Source organism: Patagioenas fasciata, chromosome 13, assembly GCF_037038585.1.
Source record: "Patagioenas fasciata isolate bPatFas1 chromosome 13, bPatFas1.hap1, whole genome shotgun sequence".
NCBI classification, from domain to species: domain Eukaryota; kingdom Metazoa; phylum Chordata; class Aves; order Columbiformes; family Columbidae; genus Patagioenas; species Patagioenas fasciata.
Window position 1 is genome coordinate 13,380,034 of NC_092532.1, and position 22,919 is coordinate 13,402,952.

The window sequence follows — 22,919 nt, forward strand, 5'->3', positions numbered from 1 at the left end:
TACCTTTACAAGACATTTATGCAATATTCCTAATTACAGATGTTTCACACTATTGCCATTAAAAGTAAGGCAGAGACAGGTTGTTGAGGAACAGAGATTAAAGTTGCTCTGTTCATTGAAATAGCTTCCAAATCTGTTTTTTGTTTAGATGGACATGAGCCCACAATACACCATATTTAAGAAAGGCCAAGAGCGAGCTGAATGAAAACACCTTTGTTCCATTCTTTATTCCTGCCAAAGATGACCTGTTCCAGATTCTGGTATCAAGTAGCCAGGAATTTTTAAAGAGTGGATGACATGAATAGAATTGGATGGTGAATTCATAAGAGTTTGCTCTCTAAACCCGAATCACTTACCCTCCTTTTGGATTACCATGGTTCAACTCAGTGTTTATGAAGGTAACGGAGCTAAGAGATACCTTCTAAAGTATCATGTATTTAACTGGTGCAATGCAAACATGGACAAATTACATTAGATCATCAATTTGAAGAAAAATCATTTGAAGCCAGCAGAATTTGAAATTTGTTTTCTTGACAAGAATTATCCACAAGTGTAGAAGTCACCATGTGTTGGAATTTTAAGTTATGAATAATTTCATATGGCATCTTTCTTCTTTTTCATAAGGTTTTGCTACTGTATATATTTTGACATCTATTCTTACAAACAAAAGTCAACTTGTGAAATTACTAATGGAAAACTAATAGCCTTAGGAATAATATGCTGAAACAAATTAATTATTTGACTGAGGCAGATGTTTCAATATTGCGTTTTTATCTGTTCAATCCTTACTATGTTGCTTGACTCAGCAATAAGCTACTAAGATGTGAAATCTCCCCCAAAAGTGTAAAGAACTTAGAAAATAAGAGGTAAAAATGACCACTCAATGGAAGATGTGTCAGACTAACTGTACTGATTATCTACCTAGTGTTGAAGAATATGCCACATCTGTTTTAAATACAGATGGTAAGTGAATGCTAGAAGATTAATTTACACAAATAATCCACCTCAACGAAAAGCCTCATAGCAATGATTTTATTTTGATTTTTTGTGGTATTATTCTTTGTTTGAGTAATATATTCAGTTTGTAAATTAAATATATGATGTAAGAAACAATAGATCTTATAAAATATTTTAACTATCTGTATGCCAGCTGACGGAAGTTTAACCAGAGGAAAGATCTAAATTAAATATGAGAGATGCATAAATGGAAAAGTGTCATTTCCAATAATGGGTGATTAGCAGAACAACACATAGTGAGTAAATTGTTGTTTCAGTGTATACTGTGTATCCCTGTAATCTTGCTTAATCTTATAAACCAGAGGAAATGATCAGCAAAATCCAAAGACAACACTCAAGTGAAACCAGGACAATGGACCACATCTATTGCATGGATGTGCTGGAGGTACCAAGGGTTCACTCTGGAGCCACCAAAGCCTCCAGGCTGTCCCTGCATGGGGGTCAGTAGTTGGCACCTGCTCCACGCACATGAGGGTAACAGCACCTTCCTCCATCAGGATGAAAAATGACTGTGCCACAGGAAAAGAGAGGCATTCTCAAAGCAATCTGCGCTGCACGGGAAACAAATTAAGGATGTCACAAATTAACTAAGGAAGCTTTAGGTGCCTCTAAATGTGGTTTACTGGTTTACTAGTATTTGATGTTCACAATAAGTACAAAGAGAAAACAGAAGAGCAGGATATATTCCTTCCTTTAGTGGGAGTTTAATTATTACCTTGTTTTTAATCAGCAGTAGAACTTACGGAATACCTAAACCACACTGATATTAAGAAGTTTCAATATTTTTTAAGGGAACTTCAGGTACCACTGGTGCATCTAGTAATCCTTCTCCAGGAATAGCAGGAAAGGATGCTATTTAAGGAGAAAATGCAAGCTCGGCCACTTTCTGCGGTCCTTTCCCCTGGTGTCATCCCTAAGTGTTGTACAGCAACATGAGGGGATTCATCCTTCCTGTTTCCTTCAGTATTTACTTGTGGACCTTTTCTCAGATTTCTCTAATCCCGTTTTGAGCCTGTTGATGCTGTCTGTCTCCACAGCCTCCTGTGGTATGAGTTTGCAAAGTTGTGTAGCCACTACAGAGAGAAGAATTTTCTTTCATCTGTGCTTTTATCTGATGTTCTACCAGTTTCAGTGAGTGGTCCCTAGTTCTGCTCTTGAGGGATTTTGTGAACAACAGTTCTGCATTTACGTCATCTGGGACCTTGATGATTTTGTAAACTTTGATCATCTTCACCCTCAGCCTTCCCCTCTCCTAACTGGAGCCTCTTTTATTCTTGTAATCCTCTTCATTTTAGTTGCCTGTCCCTGTCTCTTCTCTGCTACTCCGCTCCTGTCAAAGGGGGTAATATGTAATGATGTTACTGATGCTGCGGTTGGTACTAGAAAGTGCTTGAAGACTCCAGATTAAGACTGAGACTGAGACCGAGACCGGGGCTCCATTACACTGGTCATTGCAGAAAACACATTAGAAATTTATAGTCTAAAAATATGAGGCAAAGAAGAGGAAAGAGAAAAGATCACAATGAGCCTCATATCACTCAACACTTTAGAGGACTTGGATCTCCCCAACTCCTTCCACTGGCAGAAAACACCTCAAGCTGCCATTATTTTCAGATACATCTCAGCATTTCATCGCAGTGAGTTTAGTGGCGCGGCCTCTGTGCCACCATCCTATGTACGGTCCCTGTGCTGGAACTCCAGGCAGGTGGGTCACGTTACTGTGAACTGTTCTGGCTGGGAACTCACCCTGCAAAACTGTGGTTCGTTTTCAAACAGGCGAGGTTCACCTTGTAGCCTCAGGAGCTCTAAAACAGGGAGCGGGATGGGAATAGTGATCAGGATATGAAGGGATGGAGGGCTAGGCCGTTCCTTTTGCCAGCAGCATGCATCGGTGCTGAATGGAAAGGACCGTGGAGCCACGGCTTTAATTTTTCTAGGTGAAAGAAACCATGCTCCTTACTCTCTCTGGAAAGAGGGCTTGGCATTCCTCAGTCTTCCCAATAGCTTTTCTGTGTCTCCTTTCCGTCTTTCTTGTGGGTAATGCTAAGTACTGTACATACTTAAAAGCAGTGCTCTGTTGATAATTTACTAATAATTTCAGACTTCTCCAACTAAGGGAGCATCTGTAAGATATCTAAAAGCAATGAGTTTTTATCCAAACTGAGAAAGCAAACATATTTGGTTGTCTTTTACTGCCAGTATTGCTCCAGAATAAATAAAACAGAACAAGCTAAAACAGCAAGAGGAAGCAGTGACTAAGTTCACAGAGAGTATTTAAATTAAGGGCACCATGAGACTACAAAGATTTTTGTAATGGAGAAAAACAGTGGTTAGTGATACATGACAAGCAAAAACCCTTCAGCAGATGGTACAGAAATAGAGCAATGTAGAAAAGGGAAAGAGAAAATTAAAAGGGGATATTTTTTGATGCTGTCAAGAAACTTGACAAAACAATCACTCTCAATTAAAATATCTGGAGAGAAACAGAAATGTGGTAACAGAAGACAACAAATATCATCAGAAAGAACGGTACTGTTAGCTCCTAGGGAGCATCAGTGGATGTTCTCCTGCTGAGTTTGTCAACATTTTCCAATTTGCAAACCCTTAGAAAGCTGACAGTTAAGATGACTCTGCTCTCCTTATTATGGGATGTGTAGAAGGTAGGAAAGAGGTTTGCATAAGAAAGGTGTGTCCCAACTTCAGCAAGGTTCCAGGCCTTCACTAGAGTGCATATATGATTTTGTACATACATCTGTAGGAATACAGCCATCTTTCTGGGGTAAATAGCTTACGGGTGAGAGTTTTATCTCAGGAAACATTTGTACCCAAGTGGATGTATACACAAAACCAAACACACTGGTGGAAGTCCATTCAAGGAGTCAACAAAAATTAGTTTTCCGATAGCTATTATTTGTTTCAACATAACTGGGATACCACAAACAAACAGAATAGGTGTTTTCTGATTAGTTATAGGATATAAATTACTCACTGTATTTCTTGGTTTGACATGCTGGTAGTTGAACATCGTTATATATGAAAGAACACTGGTCAAGTTGATGGGTTTTGGAGGCCTTCAACCACAGGCCAATGCTGGTAGCAGAGCTGGGCCTACCACTGGGTTTTCAAATTGTGGTGAATTTTTGAGCTTTCCAAATCTAGGCTTCAAGACCAACTTAAAATGTCTATATACATTTTACGTGCGCTCTTCCACTTAGCTGCGAAATGAGTCTGACATTCATTTCGGCCCCAGTCTCAAAGCTGACACAAGTCTTTGCTTCATTGGATTCTGCACAGGCTGCCCGGGAGCCACAGCTTCTGGGAGCCAAACCCGGGTCCCCCAGCCTCCCTCGTTGTTCTGCATAGAGTGTGTGGCAGCCCTGGCAGCGCTGATGGGACACGCTGGGCTTTCAGCTTCCAGACGCAATGGCAGAGGGCCTGAAACCTCTGGCACAGCTGGCAGCCTCAGAGCCGAACACGGGAGTCCTGCCAAGCAGCCGCCACATTGCTCCCGGTCTCGAGGGACAAAGACTTGGCATCTTGGCTTAGATTTGGAGAAGGTTTTGAAATGCAAGATGCCTGGAACAAAACTTCTGTTATTTCAACAAACGGGCTTTTTCCTCTGAAATTTTCTTCTTTCGGAATTTGTAAAATTTCAGACCGGTTTTAGTGGACATCTGTCTGGTTTAAAATGAGTTTGTGATGCTAACAGGCCACAGGGCAGAATCACACTGGCATCTTCTGTGCTACTTCCCTGTGAGTGTAGATTCTGAGGGAGTTCAGTAAACTGTTGGGCTTGTTGAACAGTAGTGCGAGTTTCTTCAATTTGACATTTCAAATGATGCAAAATCCTGTAGCAAGAAATGTGACTTCTCTCAAGCTAGCAGGGCAATATTAGAAAAAAACCTAGTATTTTTATTTTGGCCTTTCTTCACTAGTTCCTGTCTGCTCTTACTTTGGCAGACTGTTCTCTCCTCTTTGTGTCTGCACTATGCAAGTGCTGGGTTATCACAAAGCAAGACCAGAGGGATTTCTGACCTTGGAAGTGCTGCTGAGTGTGGGTTTTTCAGATGAGAACCGGGCAGAGATTTAAAGATCTCTTGCTTTTGCCTACAGGGAGGTCAGAATGCAAGGGAGGAAGGAGAACAAAGTACAGAAGTGATGGATTTGGAGAATGCAAAAAACATCAGAAAGAAATGTTTTTAAGGAGCTGCACACATCAGCGTCCAGGCCAGGAGCCCTCTGGTCACAGCAGAACACCCGGCTGCTTCTGAAAAGCAAGGGGTGGTGGATGCCATTTATTAGCTCCTGTGGGGACAAATGGAAGGCTCATTTGACCTTTCTTTGTAGCCCTTTAGTTCTTCATTAAAAAAAAAAAAAGGCAGTAAAATATGGGAATTAACGCATTCCTAAAGACGCATTTTGTGTTGGAACTTCCCCAATGAATAACATAAAACAAATGATTAAAAAAAATCCATTAGAAACAGTAAGAAATCAAAGAAAAAAATCTTTATGCTTATCTGTAATGAGATATGAAGCAGGTAACTTTTTAAGCAGTCTCCTGTGAGCTCCAACTCATCAAAATACAAAAGCCTGCACTCTCAATTTGAAGTGTCATTAACATCACTGGGGCTACTTATGCATTTAAAGCTGACCACACATTTTGCTGGTTTTGGAGCCTGTACAAGATATTTGATGGCTGGAGTGGAAGGTCCCAGAAGTTCCAGGAGGCACCAGACTGGGCAAGGTCAGTTCTGCTTCCCAAATCAAGGTGCATTTGCTGGGTTGCCAGTAGGGTGGAAAATGGAAAGTGGGGGGATATAATTGACGTGACTTTTGAAAAGTTTTTGGCAGGGCAATTCACAAGAAGCCGTTAAGGAAATGAGTGCTATCATGGGCTACAGAAAGTGGCTAATAAAAATAAATAATTGGAACAAATGGTTACTTTTCATCATGTCAGGTGATTAGTAGTTGGCTGCCCCAAGGACCTGCAGAAGGATTAGTTTATTTAATGTACGTATTAATGAACTGGGAAGAGAAGTATGAGAGGAAAATTTGAAAGGAATACAAAATAAGTAGAGTAAAAACTAGGAAAGATTTTGAAGAGCTTCACTGAGTCATAAGAAAAAGATGAATTGGCAACAGTAAAGCAGATTAAACGCATAATGAAAGGAATCATACATATAGCTGTGTTCTAAATTAACTGTAACCAGCAAGGAAAAAAACCTAGGAGCAACTGTGTATTACTCAATGAAAACCTTTATGCAGTGTGTAACAGCAGAAAAAATAATACTCAAAAGGTTGTATCGCCACTCTATCAGTAAGCAGTAGGAAATCATTTGGAAAGCTCCTGCTGTTTTTAAAAGGTATTAAAAAGAACACCCCACACACCGAATGCACAAGAGGATACTGAAAACTACCAAGAATCTTGGAAGACTTCCACATGGTAGGAAGGCTTAAAAGGATGGGGCTGCCGACAGGCTGACAGGACGCCTTCGTCTTTTTCCTTTCATATAAAGACAAGAGCTTATTCAATGAAAGTAAAGGTCAAAAATCCCCAAACGAAACACCGGACCCAAAATCCTGCTGAAATAAAATGTGCATCTCACTGTTAGCTCCTGGAAATTACTGTCTCGAAGCACCATTGCAGCTTTAAGTTTGGTAAGATTCAAGAAAAGAAAGATTGGACACATTGATAATGAGAAGCGACTTAGTTGCATTAAACTGAATAGTGTTTTATAGAGAACATAAACCTTTATTCTTTAGAACTAAGCCAGGCAGTGAGTATGTGGATTAGGAATAAATTTCTCCTGTTTCTTCTTGTTCATGTCAAGGCTGTTTGTACCTTCCCATAAAGCATGTCCTGTGACTTTTGATGTATCCAGCCACTGGCAGAGACCAGGACCTGCCAGTTCTGAGTACTCCTGAGTATGACTGGCATTAGTACTGAGGAACTGGAATGTTATTCAGACATATCAGATACTTTAGCAAGAGTGGTATTCATTACGTTTCTAAAATAATCTGGATCTTTCTAGACCACTGGGTCTGTGCACACATAACTGAGAAGTGATTTGTTACCTGGTACCTCCTTTGTCATTCCCGCTCCATGCCTGGTCACCATTTCCCCACGAGAACTTTACGCCGCGCAGGTGTGTAACAACACCCACACCGCTCTGTGTTCCTCCATGGGAAATGGAAGGAGAAAAGCCAACTAATAAGGAAATGGTATAATATACGGGGGAAGAACATGATACCTGTTTATGTGCCTCTCACCATATCACTTTTGTAGCATAACAATGATTTTTCCATGAGGGGACTCTCTGTTCGCCATTGCTGCAATTAACCCCCCGCCCCCAAGACCATAGTTGTTTAAATCACATACCAATTCCATTCACAACTGGTGAATCATTATTAACTTCCAACACGCTGGGCAAATTTTGTTCTCCTTCGTGATCATTTAAATCCATGTTTTGCTGTTGTGAGCCATTCCCAAAATGTCTAGAATCTTTATCATGACTGCCATCTCCATTCTGCAGCCCATTATGTGGCTTTTTCAGTGGCATGATCTGTAAACCGCTGGGAGTAGTTCGGTAAGTCACAGTTTTAGCAGCCCTGTCATTAGCAGATGCTGGCTTTGCTGCGTATCCTCTTTTCTGTTTTTGAAGAGCTGGGTTAATTCTCTTCCTTTTGTGTGTTGACCCTTTAGACTTCCCAGATTCAGAAGGTCTATGTGGGATTTTCTCAACAGATGATCCACGGCTTTCCCGTAAAAATTTGGGAGCGCTGGCCTGTTTCCCATGCCTCGATCGCTTTTCTCTAGTAACATGTAGTCCATTGAACTCATCAATAAATTCCTCACAATGTAGGAGGTGATGTTCAGGTTCCCAGGTGTCTTCATTGCTTCCGTAGCCTTTCCACCTGATGAGATATTCCCATTTTCCCTTCTTGTTCTTCCTTTTGTCTACAATCCTCTCTACCTAAAAGAAGAAAACAAAAAAATTAGAAAGAAAAGTAGTTTGGTCATGATGTTCTTAATTTATAGCTAGGAAGGCCTCCCGGACGCTGTAAAGGTGCTTTAGTATTCAGGAGATACTCCTAAAATACAGAGTCTAAAAGATGAACTGACTCTGACATGGAGATCTACCCAGGCTAGTCAAAATGTAGCAACAGATTTCACACACTTAAATGTATCCTGATTTGAAGGACGCACCCAACACTCCATTCCCGTTGGATCCTACAGAGACCACGCTGACTGCAACTGTATATTCATAGAAATCTTGGTGGGTTCCCCGAAGTAGTCTAAATGTAATTAGCAACTGAACATTATACTTCTGTCTCCATTCATTTACACAGGAACTGTGCTCAGATGTGTGTGGCCGAGTCCTGGTGGACACTCTTCCTCCAGCTCCAGCACATTCCACTGCAGCATCCCAACCAGCTCGTTCCCGTGCTCTGCCCTATCAAATATCCGCCCAGAACCACCACAGAGGCAAAGCAAAGCACCAGCCTGACTCTGAATTTAGCACAGTCCCCTTCAGGATTGCTCAGTGTGGCGAAACAATTAACTGAAGCTCAGCCCAGGCAAGTTTGAGATCATTTGTCTCAAAAGAGGAAAATTACTCACAAAAAAATGAACTGGCATTTCTTTTCCCCCTCATTTGGGATGTGTGGCTTTCAACTGTCAAACTAATAGACTTATTATGGTCTTGTTGAATTTATAGAGAGCAGCTGTCCAAATTATCCCTGGCTTTAAGATATTTCTCATCCTCCTATTTGGGACTGGCCAGAAAACTGTACATCGAACCATGGAACACTGCAGTGGCCTATGGGTTGTCTGTGGATTTGTTACTTTAATTACTGCAGCTCACTGTAACAAGGAGCAAAACATATATGTTTGTGTCCTGGGGAAAAAATTAAATTGCTGCAGAACTCAGCGGATCACAGCTATCATTACTGTAGAGGATCTGGTTTAGAGCTATTCTGTGTGTACTAGCTAAACAATGCGGGCATTCCCTTCCCTTTTTAATGCAGGCGTTTGCACTTGGAACACAAATTCTGTGTCAGGTTGATGATGCCTCTGAGCAGCTTCTGCCTTTCTTTTGAGGGATTGCACCAGCTGCATGGGGAGGAACCTCAGAAAGGACGGACAAAGACCTTCCCGTTTTCACAATCGCATGCAAAAAGTATCTCTTCAGCCTCACCTTTTCTGACTCGTGCACTTCATCTTTAAATTTAACTCTACTGATCTCTCATTTTCACATTGTTGCTCTCTTACAGGGAGCAAAAGTGAAGAGAAGAGGTTTCTTGGAGAGCGTTTTTAATATGGAAAACACTCAAGTATTTTGGTGATGAGGCATTATGCATTTCAATTAAGAGCCTAAAAGGAGAAAACATGAGTGGTCTTTGTTTCTGGGAAACAAAATACTGGCAATGGAGAATGTGATTAACCAGTTCAACACATCATGAAGGGAGAATACAAGTGTTTATGAAATTGAGTCAAATTTAATAAATAGTTTCAGAAAAAATATTCAGAAAGCAAATATATTTGGGAAAGACTAAGCATTTCATTACAGCATTTTCAGAACAAAGCTATTGATGTTTAACTTCCAATTTAACTAACAAAACTAAAATAAAGAGCAACTAAATAAACCAAAGACAAAATATTTTGTCTCGAGTCAAACCCCTTCTCAGTTTATTGTTTTCCTGGGGAGAAAATGAAAAAATCAAGTGGATTGATCCAAAATTCACTGTTTTCCTTGAGCTTTTGGTTCAGCCATCATTCCCATTGGCTTGAATAATGACGCATAAAAAGTCTGAGCAGACATTTCTCTTGTCCTCACTGTTCACCACTGAATGCATCTCAGGGCAGCACCGACATACCCGACCTCTCAACATGGTCCCTTTTCCTTCCCGGGTTTTAAGTTCTTCATTGATATTTATCCCCTTCAGAGTGCCACTGTGTTCTTGCACTGCATACAGTGAAGTGCTTCAGTGGAGGCATAAATATCAGGTTTTTGCCCACGCCTGGTACTTTCTGACCCATTTTTCTTCTATTCACAGTCCACAGTAATAACAAACATCACTATTTTTTTATGATGTGTATTTGTTTTAACAGGTTGTATATAAAGTTACAATCTTGCTGCATTTACTTCAGGTTTCACAAATTCATACGAGTTTTCTTAATGAGAAATAATTCTGTGACAGCAAGTGATTAATGGTAATAATACTTTCATTCCTTCCCTAGAATAAGCAACACACAATTATGAGCGTATGCAGAAAACATCTACGGCTTCGATGTCTGATTTTCCATTTTCCCCCTCAGTTCTGTGTTTAATTAAAACTGAGTAACATCTTCCCAAAAGTCACCTTGGCAGTTACAGTTTGGCAAATCCTTGAATTCAGTATACTTGGGTTGGAAAACTAAGTAGTTAAATCTAATAAAACTGAAATGACTGCAAACAAAGTTTGCAGGGGTATCACAGTTAAGACAGTGCTGGAAGTAACACAGACCATGACTTGCCTGGACTCACTCTGTCTCTCTTCCTGCCCCAGCTCATTCTGGATGAATTGAGGTGCTGATATGCTACTATATAAATATGTTTAAAGAGAAAAAATAGAACGAGACTGCGGCATCTGTGCAAACGCATTTGCAACGCACGTTTCAGCTTCCAGCCAGCCTTAAACCCAGTGCTATACACAGCTGCATGAACTAGGATGAAAGTCATAAATTAAACCTTTAAAAGTTTGCATTCTAAATGTAACATGAAATTTAAAAAATACTAATTGATTACAGTACAAATACGTAGAGTTTCATAAATGTAAGTGTTGTGATCTGGCGATCACGTGCTTATGTCTGTGGAGCAAAACACCTTCCAGGAGATGAATAAACTTACAGAAAAATTTGGAAAACTGCCTATCTACTTAGTGATTTCCAAAAGAAGTACATGGCACCTCCTCTTCTTTGACCACACATATCTGTGTAAACTATTTCAGCTGTAGTGTGTGATGCTCAGATGGTCTCTGTTAGTGCCCAGCACAGAAGAGCACACCAAGTCCATGACATGCACGAGAAAAACTGCTTTTCATTACTATAAATTACAGGACTTGTACTGCTTTATGTGTTTTTCCACTGGAGGTCTTTGTCCCATGTTGTGCCTCAGGGTGTTGAAGGGTACTTGAAGAAAGTACCAAGGAAAGAAAGGCAATAAAGGTCATCGGATTCAACGTCTGTCTCTTAAAAAGTCATTATTGCCCTATCTTCCTCCTTTTTGTTGCATTTGCTTTAAGAAATAATGTATTTAATTAGTGGTAAATCGCTTGCTTGCATTTGTAACTTATTTATGTTTCTCTTGTATTTGTATTTAATTTCTCAAAATCTGGTAACTGGTGTATTTGTTCCAGATGTACGAAAAATGTGGCACCGTATCTTGTGCAGCAGTCAGTGTTCACGTTAGAAAAATAATAGTGGAATGGATGCTGGGACTCTCTTCGGAATCTGACCCGCAGTTTAAAACCAGAGTAGATCCAATCAATGTGCCAGCTCTGAAACCCCCCTGGGTGTAAATTTGTGTGGTCACCTGAAAGGTCAAAATGAAAGCAAAAGGGCTAGATAGTAATAAATATGAAAGGGAAGACATTCCTCATCTGCATTATTCACCGGCAGAACGTCAAATGACATCTTCCCAGGAAGTTCAGCCAACACCCTGTTAATGTCAAGAAGACACTGCTTTGTATTCAGTTCCTTTTTTCTCCTTTTAAGCATATGGATTTTTAATTTTCGGCAATGTTCTCAGAATCAGAAGAGGTGTTAAGCTTCCTAGGGAAATCCTGAAAGTTCTGCATTTTTGCTGTCATCAACCTCATGTTACACATGGTTGCAAACCACTGCGTTAAGTATATGTGTCCTCCAACACATACGTATGAAGACTTATGACAGACCAAATAAATGCTGTAAAAGCTCCTGCTGTTCCCTGTATGTAAACGTACAACCTCGATCTTCCCCTCCTGACGCACAGTAACACCGTGGAGGATCTGGCTACGTGATCCCATGTTGTGGGTTTATAAAAGCAGAAATACACCGCAAGTCAGCTGTATATTACAGTAGTGAAGTGGCAATTAGAAGTTACTGCTAAAAGTAGTGTTTTCACATTCCTAGGACTTTTGTGGACCCAGCATTTTGCCTGCATAAGTATATTCTCTTAGTTACGTTTCCCGGCATGCAGGTGTTTTAAAGAAACAGAAAGATCAGCCTTGCTCCGTGCTCACACAAGCAACAAGATTTCCCCTTTGTGTGAGGGCTCTTCTGGCCTTTCTGAGCAGTTGAGATGAAACGGAGCCGGCTGCTGGCCTGCCAGAAACCAGCAACCACAGCTCCATGGAGATGCGCTCCTATCTCTACTGACCTTCTGCCATTTTTTCTTGGAAGTCCCACCCTTCTCTGAAGTTCAGTCTCGCTGAAACTGAAATTCCACTCTGGTCTCTCAGTTGTTCATTTCTGGCTCTTTTGACAACTGTCCTGGTGCCACATCTCCAGCTCCAGCAAGGGCTCTGTTTCCCCCCTTGGTGCCATCTGTCCCCATTGCTGACTCTACTGACAGATCTCCCAGTCTGTTAAAGCCATTTCTCTCTCCCACTATAAATTTAAGGGTGTAATCTAAATCACCTTCTTTTATTGGAATATTTAAGTATATGGGTGTAAAGAATAACTGTGGTGGAAGTGCCACAATCATTGTGGTTTTTGGAGCAAACAGGAATAATAATATCGGCAAGGATCTTGCACTGGAAGAAGGGTATTTTTATATAGACTGATACAGTCCCGTGGAAAAGGACTGGAAAACTGTCAGGTGACACAGGGATCAGAAAGCGACTTCTTGGTCAACATGTAGTCCCTGTCATTGTAGGGTATTTCATCACATAAGCCCTTTTATATTGGTTATGTTCATGATATAGAACATATTTCTGCCCGGGCTTACTGCTGATAGGTTGCACAGCCAACAGCTGTTCGTTCTTAAATGTAACCATTTTGTAAAAAACATTTTAGCTTTTCATTTGGAAAGGAAGAGAGTTTTCAAAGGTGCAAGAAAAGTGCACTGAAAAATGAAGATACTCTTTAGCAGGAGGTTACGGTAATCTTGACAATGTTCTTTTTATGGAGGAAGGGCAGGATCTTTTCCTTTGTAGTCCACATTGAACTTGTGTCATCAAAAGAACTGTCATGCAATGTGGGGCAGAACTCCTTAAGGCTGCTCCTCTGGAAATGGTTTAAATCCCTTTCACTTACAAACATCAGTCAACACATTGAACATATGTGGAAATCCAAAGAACGCAGGGTTTATAATGTATTTTAAAGCATAACGATGCATTTCATTTATCAAATCCCTGCTTGCTTTTTGTTCATGAGGAAAGGAAAGGAAGAAGCAGGCCATACCAAATTCTTGATGTCCTTTAAGTTAAAAAGTGGTCAGATCTGAACACAGTCTCTACGAACTTGCTGGCACAATGTCTTTCAGAATGAATCTGCTCCAATGCTATCTAGAACATTTGAATTTGATGACAAATGCTTACTTTTATTTCAGTACTGAAGTACAGCTGGTAACTTTTACTATCCTGCTAAATTCATTTAGAACGTTATAGCGCACACTTTAAATTTAGAAACAGCAGATATTTCCCTGCTTTGTAGACCAACAAAGTAAAAACTAAATTCTGTTCCTATTTACTATCATAAAAAAGATTTCAAACCACAGCTAGTATATGCTGCTAATCCAGGAGAACTGAGACACGGCTGAAGTTTGCTTGAAGCAGAACTGTTCTTGTACAGTCTATTTCTGTGACAAGCACAGATGACTAAAAGATGAATGAGAAATCTAAATTCAAGAAGACAAAACATTTTCCTAAGTTTTCCAAAGAGCTGGCTGGTTTGGCCACGTGTGTGGCTCTCAGCTTTGCTAATACTGGGGATTTCTGCCTCAAATGTTTCTCTGCTGAATTTAATGGGATTCTCCAGAATTTTAGATCATCTGAGAGTACGTGTGTGGGAAATGTGTTTATCAGAAGAGTTCCGCACAACCTGCTAAGGACCCGATTCGCCCTCTGCTTCCTTCACAGTGCTGTAAGTCAGCAGAGTAATTCCCACTTAGATCCAAGTAAAATCAAAGTAGGAATCCCTGGGATTTAAACCATGAGCTTTTTTACTTGTATTTTAAAAGCAGTTTATAGGAACAGGAGCAGGACTTGAGGAGACTTCTAAGCCAACCAGTGTTTATGTGGACACATCACAGTTCTTTCAGTACAACTACCTGGAATTTGTTTAAAAATACTCATGTTACCAAACAGATGTGGAAATGTGTAAGCAGCAGTTAAAAAATAAAAATAGGATTATCACTAAAGTTGCTTTTCACCAACATTAAAGTAAGTCCAGAAATGCAGGAAGCAATTATTAATTTACATAAAAGCTTCACCTGATATGATTAGAAAAAAAATTATAATGCTGGTTTATGTTCATGCACAGTTTTTTTTCCTTTACCTCGTTCAGCTTCTTTTAGTGTTCTGTTGTACAGCTCACTCAAGTCTTTTTCTCCACCATATGGACTTCAGGCAGATTCAATTTAAGGTCAGGACATCGGTTCAACACTTTTACATCCATCCCAAAGCTTAGCGAGAAGTGACAATTCCACATTAAAAAATACAAAGGTCCGGCTATCATACAGTATAAATAAATATTTGAACTACTCTGCTGCACTACCACTGACTCACTGCTTTACAAACGCTACTGGCACGACTGTCATAAAATAAGCCACATGTTCTTGTGTGGTACGTAGAAAAATACTTTCATAGCCTTTTTGCAGTGAAGCGGTAAACTTGAGCACAAAGAGGTGAAAGCCTAGATTTTGAGGGAGCTGTTTGTCACTTGGTGGTTTCCATAGGTGCTGAGGACTTGGATTTCAGTGTAATCATGAGCTTCAGCTCTTCAGAGAGGCTTTGCCAGCTCCTTGTGGCAACTGAGGAGAAACGTCCCAGTGTGGCTTGCTGGCTTTGCAAAGCTCATGCACCAGAGAGATGAGAGACAACAGGAGGGTGCAGTGTGCTGGAGTACAAGGTGATACTGGTCAGTCCAAGTGGCCATTTCTGCTGGTTCGGCTGGGATGGGGTTAATTTTCACAGGAAGCTGGGAGAGGTGAGTGAGCAACTGTGTGGTCCTGTTTGCCGTCTGGGAATAAACCATGACACCATTGTACACCACACACTTCTTACCAAAAATTTTGGAGTGAATTTTGGTGATCTTTGAAAGAGGACAATGTAATAGCTTTGCAGATAATGTCGAGAAACACGGCCTCTACTGAAATGAAAGTTAAATCTCTGTGTTGCAAAACAGGACAAATGGACAATTAAGTTGTTACTCGAAGATAGAGGATGTGGAATAGCAATTTTTGAGTATGGTGTAAAGACTACCCAGTGACAGGATTTGTTTTCTAGCTGCTGTACACAGGGAGAGACAAGTATTTTTGAAATGATCAATATGTATTTGCCAGAGCAGCAAGCCAAGAAGAATTCCCAGCCTACAGGCCTGAACATGAAGGAGGATGGTAAAATCTCCCCCGTCACTGAGACAGCAGGGAGAGGAAGATGAAGAACTCTGTCCGTGTTATATTAATGGCTGGACAGGGATAAAGAGATGTCAGAAGGATAAATCATATATCCTTTTCATGTTTTCTATCCAAACTAGGATAGAAGGCTACTGGTTTGGAGCATCCATATAGCAAAGGTAGTAACCACCAAATTTGTGAATAATACCATGCAGGGTAAGTTTCAGAAGGGCTAAAAATAGATAACTTTGCACACTATAGAAGGTTGAGGGGTGATCCTCTGAGTGAAAAGCTGAAGTAGCAGTTTGTAAAGTAGAGAAAAAGTCATGAAACACAAAGGTTTCTTTCAGAATTCAGAAGAATTCTTCATTTTCTTGGTTGCACAAATGAAGCTGATGTGATAGCAGAATTGAGAAATGAGCCAAAAAGAAAGGTAGAGCAGAAAAAAGGAATAAAGAAACATGCTTTAGGCAACTATAATGGCATGATAAGAGCACAGAATTTTGTAAGTATCCAGGATACCACTGCAACATCACAGGAGAATGGTACGTAAAATTTCAAAAATTATCTGTGAAAGAGTAATTGCCAAAAAGGAAGAATAATACATCATTATCCCCTCAGAAACAGCATTCAGATGAGCAGGGTCAGTAGGCCAAGTTCTGGCCTCAATTATTGCATTGGTTTGCACTGAAGATTTAATCTGTGTTCGAGATCTGAATTCTGTCCAGTGTAAAACCAACTTACTGCTGGTGCCTGGAAGGAACCAGCTGTCTTACAGACACCAGGACAGACAGCTCCGAAAGCTGTCAGCGTTCATCAGACAGATGCATTTAAAATCATCTGAGAGTGCAGCTAGTTAGAAATCTGCATGTAAAACGTGGGGACGGTGCTGTAAATGGGGAGGTGCAAAGACATAAAGGCATATTCATTGATTTCACATGAGAGCGTGTTTTGGAGCAATTAGATGGACTCTGTGTGAGGATGTTTGCTGAGAGTGGAGACGAAAGGCTCTAACACATCTGTGCTGTACAAATGTCTGCCTGAGTCAGACCAGCTACGCTCCTCTAGCTCCTCCGGCAAGGGCAGAGTCCCCTGGGAGCTGCCATCAGAGGAGCTGTGGTGGGGACAACCACGGTGACCCTCCTGCTGTCCTCAGGCCCCACATCCTCTTGAAGGCTCTGTGCCAACAGCTGCTCACCACTCCTTGACCTCAGCGAGTCTTGTTTCAGCCTTGGTAATTCACACAAGCCAAGGAAGTGTTAATTGATGAGTCCCAAGTTCTTTTAGACTGTCATTATTCCTGATGATAGGGTTGCAGCCAAGTGCTGGCAGGACTTCCAGCTGCAGGGGTTGCTACGGGCTGGAATCCATTACTCCTTTCAGGGAGGTCCCCAGGAACACCACCGGGGTTTTTCTGGTGGAGAGGTACAGATCTTGCTCGAGATACCTGCCGGGTTGCTCCAAGGGTCATGGTGCAGGTGTGTGCCACGTCTCCATGCTTATGGCTATCTTCTCTTTTTACTGATAGGTGATGCAGATGTATCGAGCGTCCGGGTGAGACTGGAACTCTGATGAAGCCGAGGAACCATTTAGAAATGCCTGTGCTCGAAGCAGTATTGAATATGTAAGTGGTGAATATATTACTGGGGGAATTTTCCATGTATTTGTTAGTCAGATTCCTAACTTGGCGGTTGTGTTAATACTTCAGCTGCTCCTGGATACATTTACAGCAATGATGTGGCAAAGGGCTTTGTTCCATGTGCCTCTGTAGAATGGGCCACTATATTTTTATAAATGTAGGGCTTCTGAGATGTATTCCCTACATTTGTCTCACTGGGATTAGGCTGGTTATGTTGTCTCGGTGGCACTGTGCCAGCTGTGGAGGCTGCAGCTGTCTGCTTGCTAATAATTGAGGGTTAGTGCAGAGACCAACATGCACTGGTGCTCCAACACCCATACGCTTTTCCAGGTACTTTATGAATGGATGCTTAAATTCACGCTTTAAGATAAGAAACCTCTGAGTCACATATAGTACTAAGATCCCACTTGCAAATGGTTTATGAAATTGCAAAAAGGAGTTTTAACAAATGGCTAATAAGTTGTTAGAGACTCTTGCAAATCTCACACCTAATTAGTCTTCTAATAAACTTCTGATGTTCTCGCCGTCATCTCTACCACAAACTACACATGTAGTTAAATGCCGGAACAGATGTCCAGAGAGGCTGTGGAACATCCATTCTTAGAGACACTCAGAACTTGAAAGAACAAGATAACCTAATTAAGTTGGTGCTGCGTTAAGCAAGGGGTTGGATCAGATGATCTCCAAAAGTCCCTTCCAACCTACACTATTCTGTGATTCTACGATACCTAAATTTTACCTAAAAGATTTACTAATAATTTACTAATTCTTTATTAATTCTTTTCCACTTGGAGAAGCAGCTCCATTTGGAAAACTGAGTTCTATGCAATCTGTAGAAGTGGGTGTACGAACTAACTCAGTTAAGCTGAGTTTAGATTTACCAGGCAGCTGGAAGGGAGTTTCCCACAAGCAGCTCTGAACTCCCTTCTATCCTGGACCTGATACCATCAGGGTTTGCTGACTTGCAGGTCATACGGCAAGAGCAATCTTCTCAGAGATGTGCAAGGGAGGGATGGGTCGGATGAGAATGCTCAGCTGATCACAAGCTTAAAAAGGTTTTCTTAGTCATTACATGGGCACTTTTTAACCTGCGATCCATTGTGGAGTAACTATTGTGTTTTCAGTGTTTCTATGAACATTCAGTATTTACAGTATAAGCAGAACAAGGGATGTGCTAAGCTAGGGTGTGAACATACAATGTGCTCCATGATAGCAGCTACGTATTTGCTCTTCATCCCAAATGAGGGAATTAGTGGCAGCTTCCTCCTCATTTTCATGTGCCTTATCTGAAAAGTGCATCCTGTCTCTAAAGTGATTCAGACCTTGTGTTGCAAATGGGAAAGGTGCATTGAAATAATTGTTATGTGTAGCAGTCTACAAAATGAAAATTTTGATGAAGCAAATCTGTTTTGAAGCCTAGTGAGCAATAGGGAAAAAAACGCAACAGATTAACTTGTGCGTCATATCTGCATTTAGTATTGGTACTAGCTGCTGCTTGTACAATATTTAGCAGTTTTGTAGTAGATTATGCAGTGTAACGTCCTCACAAGACCAAGGAGTTCCTTGCATACTTGAGAGGGGTAAGAGACTCATAAAATGACATTGTTGGGAAAAAGAACAGACCTGGGTTAGATGGCTCTGGAATTACATAAGGAATTTCTGAACACATATCGACCTGTCTTTTCCACCAAAGAGCAGTTGTGTACAAAAGTGTTTGTAGAAAAAATAATGTAGAAATAAACAGTAACACTCATGATGGAGGAGTGTTATATTCTTAGTATTTCAACAGAAATAAATATTGATAAATATTGGGGAAAGTATTGCTCTTATTATGCTTGCCAGCTATAGGAACAAAAACCTCATCCTTTTGGAATATTTTTAGTGATATTAACTAAACTTGGTAAGTTATCTAAAATGCAACCAAACTTGCCTTCCAGATAAGACAAAAAAAGTATTTCATATTGTGATGTTTGGAAGATCTGAAGATGATACTCACATGGTTAAAGTTTCTAGTTCAATTCCAAGGAAACAAGGTGGTCACCAAAGGATTTTAACAAACTGACAGTTCATTGTTACATAATCAGAAAATTTCCCTAGAGAGTTTGTATTTCCCCAATTACTACCCTGAAAGGTTATTTTCATAGTTACAAAGCACCGTGCCAATCTATCCTACTAAATGGATACTAATGATCATTACTGTTATTTAACAGCATAACAGGTGGAGCTCAGAGCAGGGAGCACTTTCCTTTAATACGTCGTGTGCCGTAATGTTTTCCTTGTTCTGAAAATTAAATGGTCAGAATATGTTAATCACAAAATCTAGTACAGGGTGTCTGCCAGAGCAGTGCTAGCAATTGCTCAGTGTGCCCCAAAGACAAAGATGTTAGTTTGCAGTATAAAAAGTGGGTGTTATTCTGGAAGAGACCTTGCCCTTGGCTGTGGGATGTCCCAGGCAGCGTTCAGAATCCACCCTGCGTGGCACAGGGCAAATCCAACACCTGCCAGACCGTATGCTGCATTATCTTGGCCATTTCTGCCTTGTTGATTCCGTTATCGCGCACACTTACAAACAGTGCAGGCTTTAAAAGGCAAGTTCACATTCGTGAATTACTTTCAAAGGCAATCTGAGATACTTCACAACACCCGTAAGCATATATGCAGTTAGGTGACAGCCACTGGGGAAAAATGAATGGGGAACGTTCTTCAGTTCCTCTCTAAGTGGCTGGAAAGTCTCTTCTGAAGGTGACAGGAAGGGAGAACAAAGTGTATCAATCACCACTACATCTCTGCATTTTGCTGGATATTTTTCTTACTCAGATGAGCACTCCGCAGTGTTTAGTAACCTCCTCTGATGGCCATATAGCATGAAATCATTTTCAGTCAAGATAACAAAAATGACTGAAATCTTTCCTCTTACAATTGTTTGCTGACGTACTTTCTGATTTTTTTTTAAACCCTTCATAATACTATAAATCTTAACACTGGAGAGTCCTGTCCAAGTTAATCAATAAGCCACTTGAGTTTTGTGTAAGGAACATAATTGCATTTTTTCTTCAACATAAGAATTTTACTTCCTTTTTTTTTTACGGTACATATTCAGAGAGCAAAGAGATTTTTCAAGCTCTCTTGTACCCCGGTTTGTGTATTCGGATTTCAATTCTTTCCCCTGACTAGTTACAGGATTTGTAAGGCAGCAACACAAAATCTAATTATGTAAGTAATCATTCAATGAATGGCATCCTGTGATAATCTAAATATGCTACATGCACAGTGAGAAAATTTATAATTCTAAAGACTCATAGTCTGAAATGGCTTATTTGTAACTGTTTAAAGTAATGATAATTTCTGCTACATGAGAGTGATACATGCTGTATATAGTTTATTCACACACTACAACTCATTCTTCAACAGGTGGCCACCACGCGTTTCTTAGAACTCCAAGTTTTTAACCACTGTTTAAAATAAAGGGCTAATAATGTCCTGTTCATCAGATGTTCTAATAATAATGGTGAAAGAGACTCAGCATGTTTGAGCTTGAGCTTTCTAGGATTTCATGTGTTTATTGTGTAGTACAATCTAAAAATGAAACACATGAAACTATTAAAATAGTAGTGACCTTGCAGAGTGAATGACAGAGGATACCACCAGATTTCTTTCAATGTGACTGAAGTTTTCTCTTTTTTTGACAAATGATTAGTCTATGGTTATAAAACTTTTGGGGATGTAGTGTATTGATAATGTTTTGAAAAAGCCTACAGATACAGAATGAGTTTTACACACCACAGCACTGAAGAATTACCAAAGCCACGGCCGTTCAAGAGGAACAATGTTCCCTTTCAGTGCCATGGCCCCAACTTGACCATTTAACTGTCGTGGCTTTACCTACAGGCTCCCAGATTCACAGATGGGGAGGCCAGCAGGGACAGTTCTACCCAATTCTGCCTCTTTTGGGTGACACAAGAATGTGTTTCATTCAGCAGTTCCACATCAGGTCCCAAATTCTGATTTAGTTAAACAACATCTATTAGAAAATCTTCATACTTTAATTTGAAGTGATTCACAGAAAGTACACCATCATTGCTCTTAGTGAATCTTTCATGTGCTATAAATAAAATGCTATAACTTTAATGTGAAAAAGTGCATCTCATTTCTAATTTATGATGGGTAAACTTCCAGCCACTGATACCTTCTATATCTCTGCTAGATAATTTCATTTTCCAGACCTTAAATCCTGCAAAGTGGTTTGCAGCTAAATGAACAGATGGTCTTCATATTTCTTTAAGTTTTGTACAATTTGGGTGCTAATGTGATGGCTCCGTCTAAAATTTTGCAGCTGCTTCAGAAGCCATATTGTAAAATTTCATCATGAGTGTTAGGGTTCATCACTTGTGTTCCAAGTTCCAATTCACATTATTTCACATAATTTTGAGGAAGAACATTTTTATGAAGTGCAGGACTATAATAACCGCATTCACCAGATCAATATAAGTCACCTATTTTCTTTGTTTTGTTGCTTAGAAAAATAATGCATCTCTTAAAGATGGCACAATTTTGACTAAAGAAAATGGAAAAACTAAATGTGAGGAAGATGTGCAGTGTTCAGTTCTGTGCTCCTGTTTTATTCCTGCTATGCCAAAAGTTTATTACTTATCTTAAATCTGTACCCATGTGTTCAGTCATATGGACAAAGAGAACACTTTTTCCCTGTGCTACACGGGGTCATTGCATACAACTATATCATTACCCACATCTGTCTACAAACTGCTTTACATCCACATAAATCTGCACCCTTTTGAAAACAGGACAACAAAATCCTCATTTGTTTGTGAAAATTCGAGTGCTAAATATTTATTTGGAATCATAATACTACATAAGTGCAAAACCTTACAGAGAAGTCATATATGAAAGTTACATTTTCAGTGTTTGGGTTTTTTGGAAGCACATGCTATAAATTAAAAAATACTAGGTAAACAAACCAGAACACTTTAGGAATGTTCTGAAAGCAGGCACATAAAGCACTCATCAGAGTTTAAATACTTTGAGGTTACTGGTTTGTATTTCTTTTTACCATAGTAAAGTACATTCAAGTCTGTCCAAAGATTACTATCCTTTGGATACATGTGCCTGAAAATAAGAAAGGAGTTGGTTTTGCTGACCTGAGAGACCATTCATGAGGCACAAGTCATTCACCATAAGAGGTGTTGTGGGAAATGAGGAAGTACCAGCATTTTCTTCTCAACCTCAAACTTATTCAGTAGTTTGTTGAGACTGCTGGGGTACGTGAAAGAACTGCTGTCACTTCAGAGCAGACAGCAAACCAAAAATGATGTGATTTTCTCAAATGAAATCCATGACTAGTGAGTCAATTTCTACCAAAATATCCCAGGTCTGCATTTCAGAGATCAGGGAACTTGGTGGGGTGGATTCAGTTGGTCCTTTGCACTAGTGGGGCCGGAGCTCCCTGGTCCAGGGAGTACTGATGAGATTTTCATTCACTGATGAAAGCCCATAAGCTGCACTTCCCTGTCCTTGTAAGACTTTCGTAGCCTACATGAAGGCTGTACATCTTGAGCTTAATTTTAAAGCCAAATTTCTGTGGACTCAGCTGTGGCCAACGTGCCTCACCTTCCAGGCTTCCCTGTGGGTGGGGAGGGCAGAGAGAGATGGGGAACTGGGGCTGCCGG

The 22,919-nt window shown here is 40.3% G+C and overlaps 1 protein-coding gene across 2 annotated transcripts in view; it reads right to left on the reverse strand.

Moving 5' to 3' along the window:
- CDYL2 (chromodomain Y like 2) overlaps nucleotides 1-22,919 on the reverse strand; it is a 58,194-nt gene that overhangs the window by 20,173 nt on the left and 15,102 nt on the right. For both annotated transcript variants that reach the window (XM_071814185.1, XM_065848332.2), the window contains exon 3: nucleotides 7,397-7,991. In XM_071814185.1, the coding sequence (XP_071670286.1) occupies nucleotides 7,397-7,577 (181 nt within the window). In that variant the 5' untranslated portion in view covers nucleotides 7,578-7,991. The remainder of the gene's footprint in view (nucleotides 1-7,396; nucleotides 7,992-22,919) is intronic.